At 48.7% G+C, this 20,604-nt stretch overlaps 3 protein-coding genes across 4 annotated transcripts; 1 reads left to right on the forward strand and 2 right to left on the reverse strand.

The window, feature by feature from the left end:
• Window positions 1-486: 486 nt before the first annotated feature.
• On the reverse strand, window positions 487-10,744 carry NUP88 (nucleoporin 88). The gene is made up of 17 exons (XM_054209261.1): window positions 10,487-10,744; window positions 9,944-10,113; window positions 9,349-9,474; window positions 9,047-9,133; window positions 8,218-8,394; window positions 6,930-7,113; window positions 6,351-6,501; window positions 5,574-5,672; window positions 5,332-5,422; window positions 4,383-4,484; window positions 3,487-3,645; window positions 2,904-3,029; window positions 2,309-2,374; window positions 1,989-2,069; window positions 1,599-1,725; window positions 1,077-1,195; window positions 487-715 (listed from the first exon to the last, which is right to left on the reverse strand). The coding sequence occupies exons 1-17, from the start codon at window positions 10,742-10,744 to the stop codon at window positions 652-654; spliced, it is 2,187 nt and encodes a 728-aa protein (XP_054065236.1). The 3' UTR covers window positions 487-651.
• A 122-nt stretch (window positions 10,745-10,866) lies between these two features.
• Window positions 10,867-16,670, forward strand: RPAIN (RPA interacting protein). Of its 2 annotated transcripts, none has more exons than XM_054209738.1 (7): window positions 10,867-10,963; window positions 11,163-11,342; window positions 11,877-11,940; window positions 12,459-12,573; window positions 12,792-12,855; window positions 12,977-13,111; window positions 16,180-16,670. In XM_054209738.1, exons 1-7 carry the CDS (start codon window positions 10,886-10,888, stop codon window positions 16,267-16,269), a joined length of 726 nt encoding a protein of 241 aa, XP_054065713.1. In that variant the 5' UTR covers window positions 10,867-10,885; the 3' UTR covers window positions 16,270-16,670. The 2 variants fall into 2 exon arrangements, with proteins under 2 accessions (XP_054065713.1, XP_054065714.1); XM_054209739.1 differs by lacking the exon at window positions 16,180-16,670 and adding an exon at window positions 13,636-13,859 and having other exon boundaries at window positions 10,870-10,963.
• On the reverse strand, window positions 14,477-19,259 carry C1QBP (complement C1q binding protein). Its single transcript, XM_054209737.1, has 6 exons — window positions 19,007-19,259; window positions 18,545-18,695; window positions 18,004-18,091; window positions 16,984-17,079; window positions 16,048-16,170; window positions 14,477-14,919 (listed from the first exon to the last, which is right to left on the reverse strand). The coding sequence occupies exons 1-6, from the start codon at window positions 19,242-19,244 to the stop codon at window positions 14,770-14,772; spliced, it is 846 nt and encodes a 281-aa protein (XP_054065712.1). The 5' UTR covers window positions 19,245-19,259; the 3' UTR covers window positions 14,477-14,769.
• Window positions 19,260-20,604: the final 1,345 nt, after the last annotated feature.

Here is a 20,604-nt window from a genome sequence, read left to right on the forward strand (position 1 = left end):
CAGATAAATAATTGGCCTTTTAACGGCAAGCCGGGCTCCAGAAGCCACCTTTTGATAAAGGCAAACTGAGTGTTTGGAAGTTAATACTGCATTCCAGTGAACCAAGCCATTGGTGTCCTGTGCAATTGTGGGTGTAGAATTCTGCTGTCTACAGGATTCAAGTGTAACCATTTGTTAACTGTATTGAAGGTGTGTCCTTTATGAAGAAAGTGTTCCAAATTAAAAACCAAACAAACAACCAAACAAAAAGCTGCTGAAGTGTGTGCGCTTCTCTGGTCTTTCTACTCTGCCTTCTGCCCCAGGGCTCCCCCCAGTAACCGTGCCCCGGACCAAGGGTAGGAGAAGGCTCCCAGAGTAACTTTCTGAAGGAAGGAGCAATTCCCCACTACCGCGACAGCTGTAAGCGTTACACAACAACATCGTTACGGCTTAAAATACCTCCTGCACAGTCTCCGTCCCAGGAGAAAAGCAAAGAGAACCACAGCATTTAAGGAGTCTTATCAAAAGTATTTTATTTCACAGTCCATCTTTACAAAATAATAAGTAAAAGGCATATTGTTCAACATACAAATGGTAAATATACAAGGGGAAATACCAGGGAAAATTAAAGCTCGTCTCGCCTTTCGGTGTAGGTTCCTTGTCGTGGACGTCTCAGAAGTTCACATGGCTCCTGATGTCATTGATCTGTTTGACCATTTCCCTTATGTGTTCTCCCCTTCAAGAAAAATAAATTCAAGTCAAAAGGCTGCAAGTCGGTTTTGTTCGAGACTAATCAGGAAGGGAAACACTTCCTATGGTAGAAACCAGAGAACGGGAGCACTGTTGCAAATTGTTCTGTTAATTATAGGTTGGATACAGGCTACCAAAAGATCCTTGGGGAAAGCGCAGACAGAGCAGAGTTAGTTTAACAGCAGCGTAAGAGGGGCAGCGCTGCTGGCACACTGTGCTTCAGGCCATCTCAGCGAGCTCCAGCTGGTGCAGCACAGCGGTTAAATTACACCCTAGAAACCTGAACAGAATGGCTTATGTTAGTGCCAGGGCTTGAATTCTACAGGAGGATCCAAGCTTTCACTTACTCCTCTTTCAGGACGGTCTGGATGCACTTGCTCTGGTAGGCACTGAGGGTGATGCTGGGTTTTCGGGGGCTGGTGCCCTTTTCCATCTTTTTCTGCTGGTATTCCTTTTTCATTTTAACCTGGAAATCACGTACAAAAAGAAGACCCCGGTCAGTGTTGGTACTTACTGCCTGCCAAAGTGAAAGCCTGTTACAGTTACAAACTGGTGTACCATACTACAATAAATTCCAATTCTTTTTGGGTTAAAATCTGCTTGCTTCTGTGCTTTCCCTCCCAGAGGGAAGAGGTGGTTAGTGCGAGGGCTGAGGAAGGTGTGTGGACTTTCTTTCTTAGGGTTTATACTGGGTTGCAGAGGTTCTGTCTGTATTACCACCAAGGATCAGAAGTTAGTTAGTATGATGTTGCTAATTTAACGGCAGTACAAAGTTGCTCTATAAGAGGGACTGTCCTCTACCAGCACCGTCGCTAGGTGCGAGTGAGGGGTTGGCAGTAACCTCCCGGCCAGATGATCTGCTCTCTCACCTGTCTGATGGCGTTGCTCAGGTGCTGCAGTTGGTCATGTATCGTCTGCAATTCTTTCTTCATATCTTTTTCACTGTCTGATAGAACAGGAAGCTGAGAGTGGAAACTCCGAAGTACTTTCTTCATCCTGCATGTACAAAGCAAGAAACGTTGCTGAAGTAACTTACCTGTTAGACCAGTTATACTAGGGCACTGACAGTCTCGCGCTCTGTCACTCGTCCTAAGTCTGAACTGACTGAGGACTGCACCTGAAGCAGCACTGAAAACCGCCCCTGAGCTCCAACAAAGGGAATTCCAGAAGCCGGGTCTTCTGACAGCCCGGGGTGCCACTTCCTGCCCAGCTCTTCACTAGCAGGTGGGCTGAGATGAAGCAGCATCGTCTGCACTCACCTGTTCATAATATCTTCTTGCTTCTCTTTGGCTTCCTCGTACTTGTCAGCCAATCGCTCAGCCATTTCCCGCAAACTTTTCCTTTATGCAAGTGAGAAAGGTTTATTTACTTTACATTCACATGCAAGGTGGTCTGTGTGTGGAAAAAGGCAACTAAAAAAGCAAGCTGGAGCAGGGAGTGAACCTGCGTGCTTCATTATAGCTGGAAACCCAGTCACTTCTCACTTGTTTCACAGCAGGACTCTGCAGAAAGCACTTTTTGCACAAAGGTGCATCGTTCCTGCTGTCTGCCTTGCTGAAAGCAGACGGATTATACTCACCTTTCTTCTCGACAGTAATTAAGATCTTCCAGTTGTTTCTTCTTCTGTCCCCACAGCAGCTTCACTCTTAAAATAAATACATATATAAAATCAAACACTTGCAATAGCAATCCAGCCGAATCAGGAAAATATGAGAGAAGTGATTAATGCTTCTTGGAGCACGAAGAACTAAAGACACTGAAAAACAAGCAGTGGTGAGAACAAACAACTATAAATCAAAGAAGCAGAGACTTATTTAATGCAATTTTCCTTTTAGGAGCTTTGTCAGGATTATTGCTGAGGTCAAAGGCTTTCCTGCCACCCACAGGCAGCGGCAGACTGACACCAGTGAAAGAGAAGTACTTCGTGTGTGTGTTTACTTTTTTTTGTTTCCCCCTTTCCTTTCTCCTGTGAGCCACTATGGAGATCAAGTATTGCGCTCACCTCTGCCTTCCTGGTAGTTCAGCTTCCGTTTCTGGTACTCCATTAGTCGCAGAACACACTTTACTCAGTGACAAGGGTTAGTCCAGCAGAGGAGGTTTAGTGCGTGGTACTTAGTGACGTTGTTTCACAGAGCCATTGTACAGTAGTTACTTGTGAGGGTTTTTCTTCTTACCTTTGCTGAATTTCCTCTTTTGCCAGATCTTGTTTCAGTATGTACTCCTCTCTGAACACTTGCGTGGCTCTGCTAAGAAGCTGAAGGCATTCTTCAGGGGGAGGAGCAGCATCTTTATCAGCAGACCTTGAGAATGCAAACCAGGTTTTTGCAGTCCCACTCTAACATGTTCCTTGGAAAGGCTGAACAGCTCACGGTATTTACGGTAAGGGCTCTGAGGGCTCAGTCACGGAAATGAGGGACTATAATTAAATCCCTTTGCTATAAATCGTTTTTCTTATATGAGGAAATCCCAGGATATCTTAAGATACTCAAAACCCAGAGGGACAAGCGCTGAGCAGCCTACTTAGCTGAGGTCACCCCTGCAGGGGACTGGAGCAGGTGATGCCCCTCCCACCTGCATCCTTACCTGATGTGACGCCAGCCCTGTAGGGACAGAGAGGGGCACGGGGGCTGCAGCAGCTGCGCCCCCGTTACTGCCATGTCCACGCTAATGCGCGGTTCAGTCAGGAGCTGCTGAACACACGCAGCGTTCCTGAGAGTCTTCCCTCTGCAGGTCCCTGAGGAAAACATATTTACTTACTTCAGCAGCAAGGGGTTGGCAGAACTGCGCTGCAGGATGCTTTGGATATGCTTCTCAAAGGAATGCTGTGACTCAGCCAGGATACGGAGAGGGGAAATGGCAACATCTTTGTCTTCTCTGGTACACAGCAGGGGAGGGGATGCAGGATGGACCGTGCTTCTACCAAAGAACATCAAAGGGGAGAACACAGTTTAAACCAGAAAAATCGAAACTATGTTAGAGTTTAAATGGTAGTTAAAGTGTGGAATTAATGTATTAGAGCAGTAAGTCAGAAGCGGTCGAAGAGAAAATATTTCAATGATGTGGTAAATGCAGCTCTAGACAAGGCTGGTGGAGCTCACATCCCCACATCTTTCTGTTTGGCCACAGCTGAAACTAGCAAGAATCATAAATAGCCTTTTACTTAAGGAGAAGGTGGTTCTGTAACAAGGCAAGCAAGCACTCAAATGGCAGAACAAGCTGGTTTTCGAAGCAGCCTAAAGCAATTTAAGAACCCACATTAGTTTTTTTTCCCCCTTTCATGCAAACATAACCTTGGTACACATTAAGATTCCCTACACTACTGTCTGTAAATGAATTTTTGATTTGCAGATTCCCTCATTATAAAAATGAGGAAAACCCACCAACCCCCTGTCAGGAACCCTTTGATGCAAACTCTTGTCCTAATACTCATTAAAAGTCATACACACTGATTATATCCCCTATAAATGCCTTATCAATAGTAAATAACTACTAAAATAACATTTAAGTGCTCAGCCAAGGAGTGTTCATTTTGTGTCATAAGAGATGCAGAAGTCTGGGGTGAAAGGCTCAAAAGAATAACAATAACAAAATAATATCTTGAGATCCTTTTCATTCAAGAGTCACTGATTTCAAACCAATTAAGAGCAACGCACAAGAGCGGCCTTGTAATACACTCATAGGTGTTTGTGATGCAGATCATTGTGGGCCCCAGGATGTCAGAAACGATCCAAAATCCTCTAATGGGAGCAGGTTGCCTGACGGGAAGAAAACACAAGAATGACCCAGTCAAAAAAACGCTCCCAGACTGAGTCCTGCAAAACAATTACTCTCACACTACACGCTCTGACTGACAGTCAGCTGTACCAGGAGAAACTCGTCCATCAGAGAGAGGGAGCACTTGTACAACTTCACTGTGAAACAGGAGCAAAAACCCGCCGTGACACAGGAAATGTTCCACACCTCTAGCGCGAGGCAGAGACTCCTCAGGAGAGAAGACGGGCGCTCTGCAAATGCCCTCACCTCAGGTAACTACAAGCACCATTGGAGAGTCACCAGCTGCGCTAGCTGAGATAACTAACGCCTACTAATAAACAGGTGGGGTTTTTGTATTTTCATTACGTCTAACACATAGCATTCTATAGAAATTATTAGGCCTTAAAAAATTGAGAAAATAAAGCAGAGAGATAAATATTACACAACCCAGGCAATGATGCCTCTTAAGCTTGACTAAGGTACCCCTGGAGCCCCCCCATAAAATCAGATGTTCGTTTGAGGCATGGCTTGATCCTTAAGTAGATAAAAGGAACACGTCCGCATTCAAGACTCTTGGCCAAACCAAGCGTCAGAGTTGTTCTGGGTCAGGTAAATGAAAGTGAAAATTCCTGCTGGTTTGACAGATGATTTTCAGACAGTAACACAGGAATTTAACTTACTTCCCTATCTGTGCATTAAGAATCCTGATGCACAAATTGCTTATTTGTATTTCTGTTTAGCTGACTTCATTATTTTTAATAACGAGAATGCAGCAAAGGAGGGCAAATCCTAAATATTTTCTATAGCAAGTAGCTAACTGGGAAGCAATAGAAAGGATTTGGTTTTTACCTGCACGGCAATGGTTTTGTACAAAGAATATGTTCAACAAAGCACTTCTGTCCCGCTCCCAACTCTTGTAAACTGTCTTTGTCTTCTTCATCTACAACGAGATTTGTCAGAATGCATCAGATCCAGTTTGCAGCGTAAGGGATTCTCGGTATTACCCACATCCACCACCTTGTTACTAGCAAAATGTAGGTGTTTGGATAGCAATCTCTTCTCTCTACCTGCAATAGAGTCTCGCCACTCACCCGAACCAAGGAATTTGTGCAGTTTATTGATCCACGTCAACCCCACGCTATGGACACCAGCTTCGTGTGTGCAGTGGTATCGAGAGGGACATTTCGGATCTGAAATTTAAACAGCAAATGTAGAAGGCGCTGAACTGAGAAAAACTCATCCTTCAAACCTGCACTGTTGAACACCTGTATCAACTTATTGGCCAGTCAGCATTAACATCTTGTTGCAAGTACTAACCCATCCGTATCCAAAAATTGAGCTAGATGTTCTGCATAAAATTAAATTACACTTGAAATACTTGATGAATTGTTTTGAACTATTCCTCTCACACCACACCTGTATCAATCCACTGGATTTTGTAGGGAAGATCAGTTAAAGGCAGCAGACCAGCATGCTGACAAGCTGCTTGTTCAGAAAGACCCAAACACTTTGTCCTACCCAACCTCCTGCCTCACAATTACATCAGATAGTCTAGTAAGCAGATACCACTTCTTCCCTCAGGATCCCCATCCCCACAGCACTTGTTTACATACACACGTCATCACAGACACAACAACTCATCCACAGATGACAGAATTTAGTATTATGTGGCCATGTGTAACCTGCCCTTGAGTGAATATTAAGGCACCTCCCAGGCTTGCTCTTTCCACAGCCTTATTGAAGACATCAGACAAATCTTTATTCTAATCCCACTGTTTGTATGACACCAACGATAACTTGTAAATAGCTTGATCCTAAATTCATGAAATAAAGCAAGTAAAAGCCAATAACCTGAACGACAACCCTACCTCGATGCAGTTTGATCGGGCAAGAGAAATCAGACTCCAAAGGCTCCTCTTCATCTCCTGATGCCAGTTTCAGTGCAAGTTCCAGCTCAACACATTCAAACACATACAGGGAAGGAATGAGATCAGATCTTGGGTCCCATGACTTTTCTGACTGTAAAGAGCATTGAATTCTTCTGTGAGACATCATTTAAATAGTAGTGCCAACACAAACATTGTTAAGAAGAAGTTACATAATACAGACAAGAGTATTAATTGTTAGTGAAAGTAGTTCAAGTCCCTTTTTTTCTTTTTACTTAAAAAAATTGTCTCAGAAAGCGTTTCTTCTTAGAAGATCCTCTTTAAAATAGCTCCTAATAAGTCTGATTAAAAACTGATCTACCAGCAGGATACACATGTAAAATAACATCACCAGAGAATCACGGGGACTGGCTAGAATAGGAGGAAGACTCGCTACCTCATTATAAAACAATGCAGCTTTGGCACTTGCCATTCACTTCCAGGCACCTTGCCATCTTGCTGCCAGGAACTTTGACTAAAGAAACAAAAATGCGCATAGAAAAAAAGAGCGAGACAAGGTACCTGCTCATCATCCTCTTCTCCATCCAGCACCACACAGTGATAAAGCATTCCCGACTCGGTGGCAATCACCAGGATGTTTGGAACACAAGGCAGGCACAGGACAGCACAGGCATCATAGCCGTAGTTATCTTCTGCAGCAGGGTGCATGGGCAGAGGGCCAAGCAGCTTGCCAAGATTTCCAGCGCTGGAATAAAGCAGATGCATTCAGAACACAAGGTGTGGAAGGAGAGATCCCCATGGTTGCCTGCGGGAGTTTGCTGCACAATAACTACAAAATAAGGACGATTTAAAAGAAAAAAAACCAACAAACCCAACCCAATGGTTTGGAGTTCTCTCTGATTTCCATTAGATAGCAGCAACCCAGACTTCTGCGGATTAAGAGTCTTAACTACACCTGTTTGGTGGAGATCTCAGAGAAGAAACTGGAGCTCAGTAATAACATTTTATGCTTTCAAAGCAACCAAGCTAGACTGCAAAAAATCAAGAAGAAACATTTTCATACAAGAATACAAAGTACTCACGGCAAGCTCAAATTAATTATCTTTATCACTTAAATGTTTTCTTGCTTAGTAAAGCACTTTACAAGCAGCACTTTGTGGCATGGCACTTCTGTCAGTAGAACTTTTCAAAGAGCGAGCCCATTTCATTGCTTACAGACAGGATCTGCTCAACGCTGCATCATTTCTCACGCAGAGGCCAACAGAGCTGGTTCTAACCTAAATACCACACGTTTTAATATTCAGGTACATTAGATCAAACTTGAGAATTTTCAACCATGTTCTCGGTTTTCTGAAGTAATTTTTTCTTTTATCATGTTTATATTCTTAATTGGTATTCTTGATTTTTCCTTACGGAACATGCCTGTGAAGCCTCTATGACCTTAAAATATTTTTTTTCCTAAGACGCTGCTGGCTCTTTCAGCCTCATCCAAAGCTCAGAAACTGCACTCTGAACTGAAGGCCCCAAAATACACCTAGCAGCCTTAGACGCCCTGATCTTTTAACAACCCAGTGTCTTCATTTCAAATTTCTGATTGTGAACAATGGACAGTGAGTTCTCAGCAGTGGAAACGGCACCCTTCAACATCTGGATGAAAAAGGATGGCGCGCTATTCTTGGATTTCAATCTCTTAGCACTGACACAAAGAGACACAACAGGCTGCAATACAGTAAAACTCAGCCCAGCCTCCATTACAGAGGCCCAGCCAAACCGAGAGATGGGTCTCCAACCCTAACACTGTACGAACATACAAGCATGCCATGAAACCTGAGGGTGAATGGGATCCTACCTCTGTAGCAGGCTGATATATGTGAGGAATGTCTCTCCATTTTCATACAAAATGTACAGTGGGTAGGCCAACACTTCTTCACTCCCACGCTGTCCAAGAACGTTCTTCGGGACCGGCACTAGCGGGCCGAAGTCAAACGCCACTGCAGTCTCTCCCAGTGACGCTGTGTAGGCTCTCCTGGGGAAATGCAGAACAAAGCCTGAAGTCAGCAGTGATTGTGAGAACACATGTGTTTAACTAGGTCCATCGGTACGTGCTAACAAATTACTGCTAACCACCTGTCCATCGGTACTTTGACATACGCTATTTTCAGCGGCGAACGCGGCAAGTAACATCCTTCTTATGGTACCTCATTTCTGCAATACACCCACCAGGCAGCCCAGTTTCAAAGGAAAAAAGAGGAGGGCGTACTGGTATTTCCTGTGTAGTGCATCAGCCTGTGACTCGACTAGAAGAGACGCTCAAGTTTTAACTTTCCAACTAGGCCAAGCGGGAAATAAGGTCATCTGTTTTCTTCATTCGCCACTCAAAAAGCCCTTCTCTTAACGCAATCTTAAAGACAATATGTGTTTTTCAAATAACTACTCTGACAAGCACTTGACTGGACCATTTTTTAGGAGGATGGGAGAAAAGCTTAAAAAAAAAAAAGCAGGGGGGAGGGACGGGGACGACTTACTGTGCTAGGAAGAAGTCCTAGCACTAAAGAAGTCCATGAAAAAAATCAATTCAGATTTTCAGGTAGATTTATCCCTTATTCATTAAAAACACAACTGAGAATAGAGAGCTTATTCTGTCAAAAGTATTTCAAAATACAAGAAGCCACACAAACCCTTTTTTGATTGTAAAAGTCTCCTCCTCAGTGTCTGAAAGAGCAATCACTTTGATGGGTGTCTGAGGTACCTTCAGGCTGTAAAACCTAGAGGAAAGAAAGAGCAGCAGCGTTCATTCAGCCAGCAGCGTTGTATAGTCCCTGCTGGTGCAGAAACATCATCTCTATTCATCTAAAATTTCTCCCATCCTATTTTTTATTGGTAATCCCGGTAAGAATATCAGGACACAAATATCTAGTGAAAAATCAGACCAGCTATGACAAAAAAAACCCTTGGATAATGAACTACAAACTGGTTGTACCTTATAGTGTTATCTGAAGTCAAGAGCACGATATGGGGCTCTAACGTCTCACAGGGATACCAGGCAGCATGCTTTAAAGTCAGAGACGTTGAACTCGTGAAGAACCTTTCCGCAATAGGAATAGTGCTGAAATACAGAACAGAATTACAGACTGTTATGAGAAACAGAACAAGTTACTTCTACAGGGGAGTGAGAGCAAAAGGAGATAGAAATCCAATTAAGTTTCAAATCCATTAGCTGTATTATTCTTAAAATTAGAGGAACAGCTTTAACTTGAAGCCCTTTGTTATTTCCATCTGGACGTGAGCTTTTATCTACCACAGCTAAAAGACCCCAGGACAGCTAGAGAAAATACTACAGACGAGCACCTTGCAGCGATTGCAGTCCGCAGCGATTGCAACGAGTTTAGAAGGTCATTTATTCAGGTCACTTGACAATCAGCAAGTCCCTGAGCCAACATAACTTCATCTGTGATTATCCCTACAACCCCGATACAACCCACGTCTTCCATATCTGCGTGTCCCCAAGAGAGGAGAGGCTGTGGAGGAAGGACGGCAGGACAAGGATGTCGTTAACTGCCTGAGGTCTCACCCACCTACAGTTCACCGTGGATTTCCCACCTTCAAACTCTGAATTCTTCCCCCATCGCTTAGGCAGCTCCAGCACCATGAGCCCCTTCGTACCGATGAGCGCCACATGATGCTGCGTGGGGCTTAGCAGCGTCTGATAAACCTCAAACAGGGGCGGGTTTATGCAGATAAGGGTCTGAAAATACAAATATTACAGTCAAGCACCAGCCATCGAAAGCGCTCACGGAAACATGGCACATACTTTGGACGGTGATTTATACAGGGTTGCAGAATGAAGGAAAAAACTTGCCTCCAGCGATGGCCAAGCACAAAACGACAGAGGAAGGGGCTGAGGAAAAGCTGAGGAAAGGGATTAGGAAAAGCTGAGGCAAGACAAGGAAAGGGCTGAGCAAAGGCTGAGGGAAGGCTCTCGGTCCCAGAGCGGGCTGGAGAGTAACCACCCGGGTTCGGGGCCTTCAGGGACCAGGCCCCCCCCTCAGCCGCGCTCCCGTCCCGCCCCCCCCCCAACGGTCCCCTCATCCCCTCACAACGGCCCGCCGGGCCCCCACCTGGTAGCGGCTGAGCCCGGCGGGGTCGGGCCCGCCGAGCCGGCGGAGGCCGATGGTGTGGAGGGCGCTGCACTCGCCGTCCCAGAGGAAAAGGTCGCCGTCGAGGCCGAAGAGGAGGTTGCGGATAAGGGGCGGCCGGCCGGGGGGGGCGGCGGAGGCCGGGGGGGCGGCGGGTCCGCGCTCGCGGAGGCGGCTGAGCACCGCGTGCTGCGGGAGGGCCGCGCGCCACTGCTCCGCCGGGCCCCACTCGGCCGCCATCGCTGCCGCGCAGCCGCCGCGCCGCGCCGACGTCACCCTCCGCGCCGCCAATCGGAGGAGCCGCGTCCCACCCGCACCCTTCCCCGGTCGGCCCGCGCCGGGACTACATTTCCCGGCGAGCCCCGCGGCGCCAGGCGGGCGATGGAGGCGCCGGTGCGTCGGCACCGCGCTCGGTACAAGGGCCCGGCCGCTCCGCCGTGGAAGGAGACCTACCGCCGGGTGAGTGGGGCGGGGGGGTCTGCGCGCTCCTTCGTCACGGTTCGCCCCCCACTGGGGCCCGCCAGGCTCCAGCCTGGCCCCTTCACACCCTCGCTGCCTGCGGGCCCGGCGCCGGCCAGGCCCCGGTGGGAGCTCTCACCCCGCTCCTGTCCAACCCCCTTGGCGCTGACGGGCCCCGTGCGGTCTGCTCCCCCCGCAGCGCTGCATGGAGAGGCTGAGAAGCAGCCGGGCAAAGCTGCTGGACCGGTACCGCCAGGCCGGGGAGAGGGCGTGCGGCCCGGCGGCGGGCGCGCTGCTGGTGCAGGAGGTGATGGAGCTGGAGTGGCAGGGGCTGCAGGAGAGCCCGCCGGACCCCGGCGGCAAGGAGGCCCTGGCCCAGGTCAGTACACGCTCTGGGGCTGGTGCAGCCTCCAGCATCAACGCGCTGCGTGTCTAATGCAGGCGTATCGAACACATCGTGCTGCAGCTGTAACCTTAGCTGGCTGGAGCTGGCAATACTCAGTCTCCCACTTCCACAGCTAGCACAGGGTATGGTGCTGTGAAAGTGCTTGCCTTTGGGCCCACAAGTAGGGAACTTCCTTATCTCCTTCCCAAACTGTGCGTGAATCACAGCACAGGGTGGGTTCCTCATCAGAGCTGGTCTGTCACTGACCGTCCCTGAGAACGGGAATAAAACTTCAATGTTTTAAAAAGTTCTTGGGCAGGCTGTGTTCTGATCCATTGTGGCTGGCTTTGCACAGGTGATTATATCATAGATTGCTTTACACAGTGCATGGATTTGCAAATATGGAGATTTACCAGACAGAAGAATAAGCGGAATGAATTTACGTTGCAGTAGCAGCTCAGTCAGGTGCTGGAAGTTAAGGGAGAAAGTAGCCAGAATGGGAGAATCACTGACTGATGCACCTTTCAGATGCTAGAGGACCCCGATGAGCTAGCAGTACTGGAAGAGATCCAACAGGAATTGATCTTGCAAGGTAATTTATCTATGTATTTTCTAACTCTTGTTTGATTTGTAATAGTCCTGAATTTCTAGTAATCCAGACTTCCCGAGCCTGCACTCCTTGGTTCTTGTAGGCCGTGTGATACCAAAGAGCCTCCTCAGAAATCTCTGTAGCCTCAATTTCTCATTGAGACTCTTCTGACAGTTTTAAGAGTTTAAGCGGTATTTTAACATCTGTGACAAGCTAGTAAGAGAGGAGACCAGAGAAAGAGCACTGAGGCGTTTGGGAGCCGTAGGAACCTGTATAAGTCAGTCCAGAATGTTTCTAAGTTGTTGGTTGGAAAGTCACTCTCTTGAGACCGGCTAAAGATGGAGCCATAGGAAAAACTGGATTAATGGGAATGATTTCATCAAGTGTAGAAATCTGATCCCAAGAAAGAAAAGTTCAGAAACTAGTGTCTGCCCCAGCCTCCATCTGCCCAGCAGCTTCACGTGTGCTGCTTTGTCTTCAGTGCCCAGCAGATGCCTGGGGATATCTTGCTGTTGTTGCAGAACAGTCCGTTATAGAAGAGTACGAGCGAAGTCTGCAGTTTGATGAAGAATGTCTCAACGCGATGCTTGATGGCCTGGATGCCAGCGACAAGGTCATCTGTCCAGTGTGTAGAAAGTAAGAAATCCTGTGGCATTGGAATGGGGGGTCTCTACTCCCCTACAGCAGTTTGGGCGTAGAAACTGGCAAAAGCAACGGGCAGAGGCTGCTGTTAGTGTAAATTTCAACAAAATAAAAAAAACCTGAGCAATGATCTCCTAAATCTAACAGGTTTTTTGCTCAGATCTACCTTAGTTCTGGTTGTTGTGATGATGCTCGTTGTATGCTCTTTCTAGGAATAACCTGACTGTGAGGAATCACTTGGTTTTTTGCCAGTGTGGATTATACATCAGCACGCAGGTAAGCTGCGCTGAGTGGTGTGTTAAATGTGACATCTTACGTCTGCTGCTGCAAAGAGGCAGTTTTAAGTTACAGACAGCAATTTTACTGTAAGATTTCTTTTTAACCGAATTTTTCTCAGGATATGACAGAAGGGAAGCTTCGGTCACTTCTAGAAAGCACTGTCACAGAGCACAGTCACAGGTGCTTTCACAACCCCGAGTTCACAGTTACCAGCGGAATGGAGGAGGAAGCCAGTCTTCTCATGAGCTGCCCGGTGAGTCTGAACGTCACGTTCCTGGCAAGGATCTCTTTACGTGGGCAGAAGCCACAGCTCCACTGATCACAGGGGTTTGTGTTGCTGTTTTTCCACAAACTTCCTTGGAAATAGTTTTACTTTTTTTGACCACCAGTAACTGTAAAAGGAAGAGCCAAATTACACAATTTACCTGAACTGCTGGATTAGGGAATCTTTCCAACTTGGTGCCTTACCTTTCTCACGCTTAAGCCAATGACTCCCAAGTTTTGTGTGGAGTATCTGTTCAGCTAAGTGGTTCATGAAGAACAGTTTTAAAAGTTTAAGCCTCCTCACAAGGCTCGCCCATACCTCTGAGAAAACACATACCATCCCTTTGGCTCAAGTTACAGCCAGCAAGCTTTTAGTTTTGCTGCTTACATAAAATCACTGGGTGTACTTACACGGTGAGAACAGTGTTAGGAGCACAGCGTTTCAAACAGTTCTGAACGTTCATAATTTTATACATTGCTATAGCTTCTCTGTTCAACTTACCTTTTCTAAAGGTCTGTGACTCCTGGACGATTCTCCTGTAAGTTGATTCGGCTGCTGTTTTTTTTTTTTTACTGGAAGGACTTCAAGACTGAAAATCCACCCAGAGCTGCTAGTATTTTTATGTATATACTTGTAACGGCTGTGTCAAAAAGACACTTGAAAAGGCAGTAGCACTGCCTTGACCTGCACTTTTAATGGCACAGTATATGTTTTGCAATAAATATACTTAAGTTTATTTCAGCCTTTGTGTTGTCTTTAACAAGGTATCAGTAATCTCACAGCTCAGGCTGAACAGAAACCAAAGCTGAAGTCTAAACTTACGATGACCTTCAGGCCACAACTGGAGACAGGGCTTTGAGCAGGCGGCCACAGCTGCTGCGCTGCAGCGCTACCTTAGACACCAGCAGCCAGAGCCTTGCAGTCATTCTGCTGGAACTGGAGTGCTCCAGCCTCCCTGCCATATTTTTCCAAAATAGCTACTTTAATGCTAATACACTAGGTTATGGGCAGCACATCCCTCTTTAAAACAGCTCCTCAAGCACAGTGAATTCCAGTCCCTAACATGCAGGCAAACAGCCCAGGCGTGTAGAATGAGACTCCCATTCATAATTAGCACGGCCTGGCTGGCAACCTTCCTGCTCCAGCCACAGCTCTGGCAGAGGCACGCTGTGTGGCTGGAGGTGCGCAGATAGCTCTCCGGGGAGAAGACTCTGGGCCAACGCACCGCTCTGCAGCAGCAGCTCTGCGGGCAGCTGTATTAACACCGGCCCAGGCACAGGCAACCACCACCATGGTTTTTATGGCAGCTCCCTGGTCACCAATGGTACCGCAGGAAGAAGAGGAAACCACCAGTTTTTCAGTGATATGTTGAACAGATTTTATTCTTCACATTCATTCTTAATTGTACAAAAACCGTCAAGTAGGGTGAGGCAATTCTGGGACGGTAATGTTAGAGACCTTGATGTGGGCTGCAACATAAATACAAATCCCCAAATACAATCAGGAATCCTCATTCTCCCACAATGCTTGTTTCCAAATTCAAAGTTACTTACTCTCCGCATCTGTTGTGAAGATATATTTAGGTATTGCTGGCTGGAGCAGTGCTGTGGAATACCCACACTTGAAGATACATTTCCTGCCCTAACCTATTGACATTTGACAAAGCTTTTAAGGTCTTCAAGGAATTTAATGTACTCCTGGTGCTCCAGCGCAGTGCTGAGCTCTATTAACTCATCAGCAAACGTGTTGTCCACTCCTCGATCAGCCAGGAAATCCATTAGGTGATCGTACAGAGCCTGGAAGCAATGAACAGGAAACTTCCTTAGCAGAGCACACCTGGGGACAGGTTGCTTTCATCATCCCAGGAAGATGAAACCCACCTCCCGCAGGACACCAGGCAGCTCCCCATCCCCTTCTCAGCAGGCCTGGCCTTGGGGTAACATTTGGAGGGAGGGGGACCTGGAACAGGTCATATAAACCCAAATCCAACATTACAAACGAGCTGCACTCGGGAGATGATCAACAGACTGTAGGAGTCAGCAGGTGAAGTCCATCAAAGATTACACCCACCGTGCTGTGGCCTCGGGGGTGAATCGCTTTAACGGTGTCTGGAAAGGGTGGTATCTGATGTAAATATTTGTTTGAGAGACTAAATCTTTTACAATCACCAAGTTTGGTTTTTTTCCTCCTTCTTTTTAATCCTACTTAACTGTTGCAACTCCAGCATATCTCACTGCTTGCAGGTTCCCCCCTTGCTCCTCAGAAGAGATTCATTATTACTGCTTAATGCAGTGATGCTAATACCCGTCATGTGTTTCTTGTTTGGTTTTTGTTGTTTTGTTTTTAAACAGACCAATATTACTGAGCAAATTATTAACTTTGGACTTCTGTAATCTGAATAGATCACAAATCATACACATTTACACAGCCTCCAACTAAGATTTAAGCTTCTGAAAGGCTGGCAATGAGAATATATAAGCAGTTGCCAGATTCTTGGGCATACTGGCTTTTAGTGTTACCACTATAAAAACATACCTGGAAACCCCAGAAAATGCCGATGTGTACACATGGTGTCTGATAAGCTACATTATTAAACACATAGATTAAAAGATATCTGAGTAAGTGTCAAAGCATCTCTAAAATGTAACATAGCTGCTAGGAAATCACCAACTTATAAAACCTGGAACAGAACAAGTTTTGGCATGTTGGTCTCTGACTGGCAGTAATGCCGCCAGCACTGCACGACTGCTGGGACCAGGTAATAATCCTCCGTTTGCAGCAGAACCGCCGTCTCATGGGGTGGAGCAGGGAAATCCCTCGCCTCAGGCAGCGGGGACAGGACTCACTCCTAACCGAGAGGCAGAGAGCCAGGCGAGGCAGGCTGAGGTGCCTCTGCAGGCTCCGGCCGCGTTAGCAGCGCTTACCCAGTCAAGGGAATCCGTATTGAGGGTGTAGTTGGTGTCCTTCCAATCTGACTCTCCGGTGGGCTGAAAACTGACCTCCCGAATCGTGAAAATATCACTTTCTTCCTCTCCCTCATGGCCAACCTGAAACAGGAGATGAGATGTAAGACAGACGTCGGCTCTAACTGCTGGGCGCCTTCAGCCATCTCATCCCACAGCACGGCGTATCACACTGCAGGCTGAACCCTGAGACCAGTATTAAAGCTGTGCCGGTGCAGGCAGGCACAGACATGCAGGAAATCCCCTCGGAGCTCAGAACACCAGCAGTGACCTGATGTACGTCAGCAGCCTGATTTTCACAAAGATACAATAACCTCTTCCGTGTGGTTCTAATCTTCACACATCTAACCTTTGTCAGCCAGGACCGGCTGCATAAATGATGTGAAGGTTTACAAAATAAACCACAAAGATCAGTCTGAACCAAAGCTCTCAACTCTATGCGTGTGTGTGTGTCCCCCCCTTATTTTTTTTAAGCCCTACTTCTCTTTGTGACACCTCACAACAATGAGATTTTCAAGTTACTGACACACTGTATTAAATCTGTCTTGTTTTGGCCATTCCTGTTTTTACCCCTCTCGAGTTGCCAGGCTGCTAAAGTTAAGCCATGCCTCCCCCTCCGATGCAACTCAATGAACTGGGCAATGAGCAGCTGATCGGAAAGGCAAGGTCAGGATGTGAGGAATGCAATGGAACATCTGCCCCCCAGAGTGTGTTCTTGCAAACACCACGCCTTTTTCTTTGTGTTTAAAAACAGAGAGATAAGAGGAGACTGCATTTTCTGCCGATTCAGAAAAGCCAGAGACTATAAAAAGCAGTTAGATTCAACAGCGGCACAATTACACTGCAGTCACGGCCCAGAGTGGGCTATGGCTGACACACGGCCCGTTTGAAACCCACCTCGTCTTCGGGATAATGGCAGTCAAGGACAAGCGTCTGTTTCGTGTCATCTTTTATCACTTCCACAACAAAGTTTGGAGTTGATGTAAGCTCAGGCTAAAAAAGAGAACAGTTGCATCAGCACTAGAGTCTGAACAGGAGCTGAAGAGATGACAGCACAGTCCAGCAACAGCCCATCCAGTGCAGGCTGTCCCCTGTCACCCTCTTCCTGGGAGCATCTGCCACCCCCTGCCAACCCCGAGAGCCTGCAGCTCCCCTCAACAGGTCCCCCCAGAGTGACAGGAACGGGCAACAGGCTCAGGCTGCTTTGAGAGCAGGAGCAGCTCGTGCCTGCCTGCCTTCATGGCAGGGCAGGGAGGCTGCAGACACACACACTGTGAAGTGCACTGCGCCTTCTCAGCACACACAGGCACGCCCGGAGGGGGAGCGACGTACCAGTGTCCCCAGCATCCCCCAGCATCGTCCCACCCGGCTGAGTGCAACGCGCTGCAATAAATACTGCCCTTCCAGAAAGTGCAAGTTAACGGCTACACGCGGAGGAGCTGCGTGCCCAACTCGCTGGGCATCAGCATCACTGCAGATGAACCCATCTGCCTCAAATTACACTGCTCATTTACAGTTTTTACAGGTATTTTTATTAACAGTCTTATTAAACAGGAGCGAGACACTTCTGACCAACAAAACCACACCAGCGAAGGCATGCGAACAGCTTTGTGTTTCGTTGATGTTGCCCACCCGCACGGTGGATTACACTAGCTAAGTACAAAAGGCAGTACTTATTGCAGAGGGTTGGAAAGGCAAGAGACACCCGAGTTCCTGCCATTTCTCCTTGTTGCTCGCTCTCACCCTGCTCTGCCTTTCTGCTGCAGAGAGGAGGGTCACAGCCAACACAGAAAAATCAGCATTTTGTGACTTCATGCTCCCAAATACCAAGTGGGAGAGGAAGAAAATCCCTTAGAGCTCAAGTTCTAATGTCCCTCTGCGTACCCGTCACTCAAGCGCACATCAACACTAAGTTACCTCCTGCTCATCAGGTTTCTGCTCTTCTTGTGGTTCGTCATCAACCGAGGGTGGAATGCTGTTATTGATGTTGAATGTGACTGTTATCCTGCAAAAGAAACAGAAGCCGTTACTTTGAACGCACTCAAAAAATACCCATCAAAATTTCTTCTACTTGGAGTTTTTGTCGTGGGGACAGCGTTACCAGCTGCACCCGTTGAATTCGCGCACCATCAACAAGATGACGTATTGCAGTTTAAAACCCGTGCCTGAATGGAGCTGGCTTCCTCCAGCTGCTCTCACAAATGAGCATTTTACAAGTTTTATTAGGCTAAACTGTTATTTTTAATGAATGAAACTTTATAACACACAATACAGTAGCAAGCCGGGGGCCTTGGGCTCAAGATGGTAAAATAAAGAGCCTCCACAAGGTGCAGTTTGCGCAGACTGGACCGACAGTAATAAAAGTAACAGTAGAACAAGGGGAAATCTGGTGATTATTATTAATAGCCCACCGGGCGCACGGGCTGGCCCTGATGAATCCTTCCAAGGCCACACTTACTTCTCCCCGGCGATCTTCCGCACCAGCTTGGCCTCCGTGCCGTGGACTTCCAGCTCCCACCCCCCGGACACCTTGGGCAGGGATTTGTGCTTCTGGATCTTCTTCTCCTCTTTGATCTCATCCGTCAGGAACTGGGCGAAGGCCTTGTCGCCTGGCGGGAAAGGAGAGGGGGTCAGGGAAAGGACTGGAGGGGGGTTAACGAAGGACTGGAGGGGGGTTACGGCACGGATCGGAGGGGGGTGTTAAGGAATGGATGGAGGGGGGTGTTAAGGAAAGGCCCGGGGGCAGGACGGGCCCCTCCCCTCCCGCCACGTGCTGCCCGGGGGGGGGCGCAGCGCACGTGCCCCAAGGGCGGGCGCGCTCCATCGCCTCACAACGTCCCCCCCCTCCGGGTCCCCTCACAGCCCGCCCCGGCTCCGCGCTCCCCTCCGGGCGGAACTCTCCTCCCCGGCCCCCGCTCACCCTCCGTGTGGAGGCCGCCGCAGCCGCAGGAGACGCCGCCGGCCGAGCCCCGCCGCGGGCGGAGCAGCGCTGTCCGCCCGCCGCCGCCGCCCAGCTGCCAGAGGGAGCGCGCCAGGGGCGGCGCGGCGGCGGCGGGCGGCGGCAGGAGGGCGCGGGGAGAGGCGGAGGAGGAGGAGAGGAGGCGGCGGGTCGGCGGGCGCAGCGCGGCGGCGGCGCGCAGGGCCCGGGCGAGCAGCATGGTGCGGCGGGGAGAGGGCGGCGGGGCGGGGCGGGCAGAGGACACCGCCGGCCCCGGAACCCTCCCACCCGCTTCCGGCCCCGGCGGCCACCGCGGCGGAGAAAGGAGGGACTCGGGTTCGAGTCCCGGCCCCGGCAGAAGGGAGAAAGGCAATAGGATCGGTCACTGAATCCGAGTGTTATCCGGGTTGGAAGGGAGCATCGAGTCCACCCATCAACCCAACACCGACAAAAAACACCCTAAACCATGTCCCTCAGCACCATGTCTACACGCCTGTTAAATACCTCCAGGGATGGCGACTCCACCACTGCCCTGGGGCAGCCTGTTTCAATCCTTGACAACCCGCTCGGTGAAGAAATTTTTCCTAATATCCATCCAAAACCTCCCCACCCTGGTTCACACACCCAACAGCCGCTCTGATTATTTTTGTCCCCTGGCAGCGCCCCCACCCGGCACCTCCCTGCAAACCCCTGGCGCAACTCGAGGCCGTTTCCCCTTGTCCCATGGCCTGTTCCCTGGGGGAAGAGCCCGACCCCCCCCGGCTGCCCCCTCCTTTCAGGGAGCTGTAGAGAGCGAGAAGGTCTCCCCTCAGCCTCCTCCAGGCTGAACACCCCCAGCGCCCTCAGCCGCTCCTCACCAGACTTGAGCTCCAGGCCCCTCACCAGCTCCGTTGCCCTTCTCTGGACACGCTCCAGCCCCGCAGTGTCTTTCTTATTGTGAGGGGCCCAAAACTGGACACAGTCCTCGAGGTGGGGCCTCACCAGTGCCCAGTACGGGGGACCATCACTGCCCCGGTCCTGCTGGCCACACTGCTCCTGACACAGGCCAGGATGCTGTTGGCCTTCTTGGCCACCTGGGCACACTGCTGGCTCATGTTCGCTGCTATTTTAACTTGAAATTAAAAGGGAAGGACAGGAGGATGGGGCAGGGACGCCATGTACTGGCTGCCTCTCCCTGCCCGGTGCTCAGGCCGGGTCTCGGTGAAGGCGCAGAGGAAGCCCCAGGGGTGCGGAGAAGTGCTGGTGCTTCCCTGGGCTGCACCAAGAAAAAGCAGCGTACGCGGTGAAAGCTTCACTGCCATACATTGCCCCGCTCTTTGCTAGAATAGTCGGCTTTCTGGCAAGACCTCAGCAGTTTACTCAGAAAAAATTATTTTTTTTTTCCTTTAGCAATAAATATTTTACAGGGACGATTGACCAAAACAAACTGTTTCCTGGCATAAGGCGTTCCCTTTGTCTAAAAGCTGGCACCATTGCCCTCTATTGAGCAGAAGCACAAAAGGCCCATTGCTGCTCACCGCAAGGCTGTAGCAGGAGAGCATCGATATCCCCCCTCATCGCATTGAAGGACCAGGATTTTC

The sequence above is a fragment of the Rissa tridactyla genome, chromosome 7, assembly GCF_028500815.1.
Source record: "Rissa tridactyla isolate bRisTri1 chromosome 7, bRisTri1.patW.cur.20221130, whole genome shotgun sequence".
In the NCBI taxonomy this organism is placed as follows: Eukaryota; Metazoa; Chordata; class Aves; order Charadriiformes; family Laridae; genus Rissa; species Rissa tridactyla.

What these genes read in the sequence shown, in the direction of transcription:
- NUP88 (XM_054209261.1), bottom strand. Translation starts at nt 10,744, where the DNA reads ATGGCGGCCGAGTGGGGCCCGGCGGAGCAGTGGCGCGCGGCCCTCCCG. An exon ending in CCCGATCAAACTGCATCGAG is followed by an intron (nt 5,673 to 6,350) that starts GTAGGGTTGTCG and finishes TTTAAATTTCAG; the next exon opens with ATCCGAAATGTCCCTCTCGA. An exon ending in TGTATTACAAGGCCGCTCTT is followed by an intron (nt 3,646 to 4,382) that starts GTGCGTTGCTCT and finishes GTTCTTTGGTAG; the next exon opens with AAGCACGGTCCATCCTGCAT.
- C1QBP (XM_054209737.1), bottom strand. Translation starts at nt 19,244, where the DNA reads ATGCTGCTCGCCCGGGCCCTGCGCGCCGCCGCCGCGCTGCGCCCGCCG. An exon ending in GCCATTATCCCGAAGACGAG is followed by an intron (nt 16,171 to 16,983) that starts GTGGGTTTCAAA and finishes CTCCTGTTTCAG; the next exon opens with GTTGGCCATGAGGGAGAGGA. An exon ending in ATACGGATTCCCTTGACTGG is followed by an intron (nt 14,920 to 16,047) that starts GTAAGCGCTGCT and finishes CATTGCTTCCAG; the next exon opens with GCTCTGTACGATCACCTAAT.
- RPAIN (XM_054209738.1), top strand. Translation starts at nt 10,886, where the DNA reads ATGGAGGCGCCGGTGCGTCGGCACCGCGCTCGGTACAAGGGCCCGGCC. An exon ending in GGAAGGAGACCTACCGCCGG is followed by an intron (nt 10,964 to 11,162) that starts GTGAGTGGGGCG and finishes CTCCCCCCGCAG; the next exon opens with CGCTGCATGGAGAGGCTGAG. An exon ending in ATCTGTCCAGTGTGTAGAAA is followed by an intron (nt 12,574 to 12,791) that starts GTAAGAAATCCT and finishes TGCTCTTTCTAG; the next exon opens with GAATAACCTGACTGTGAGGA.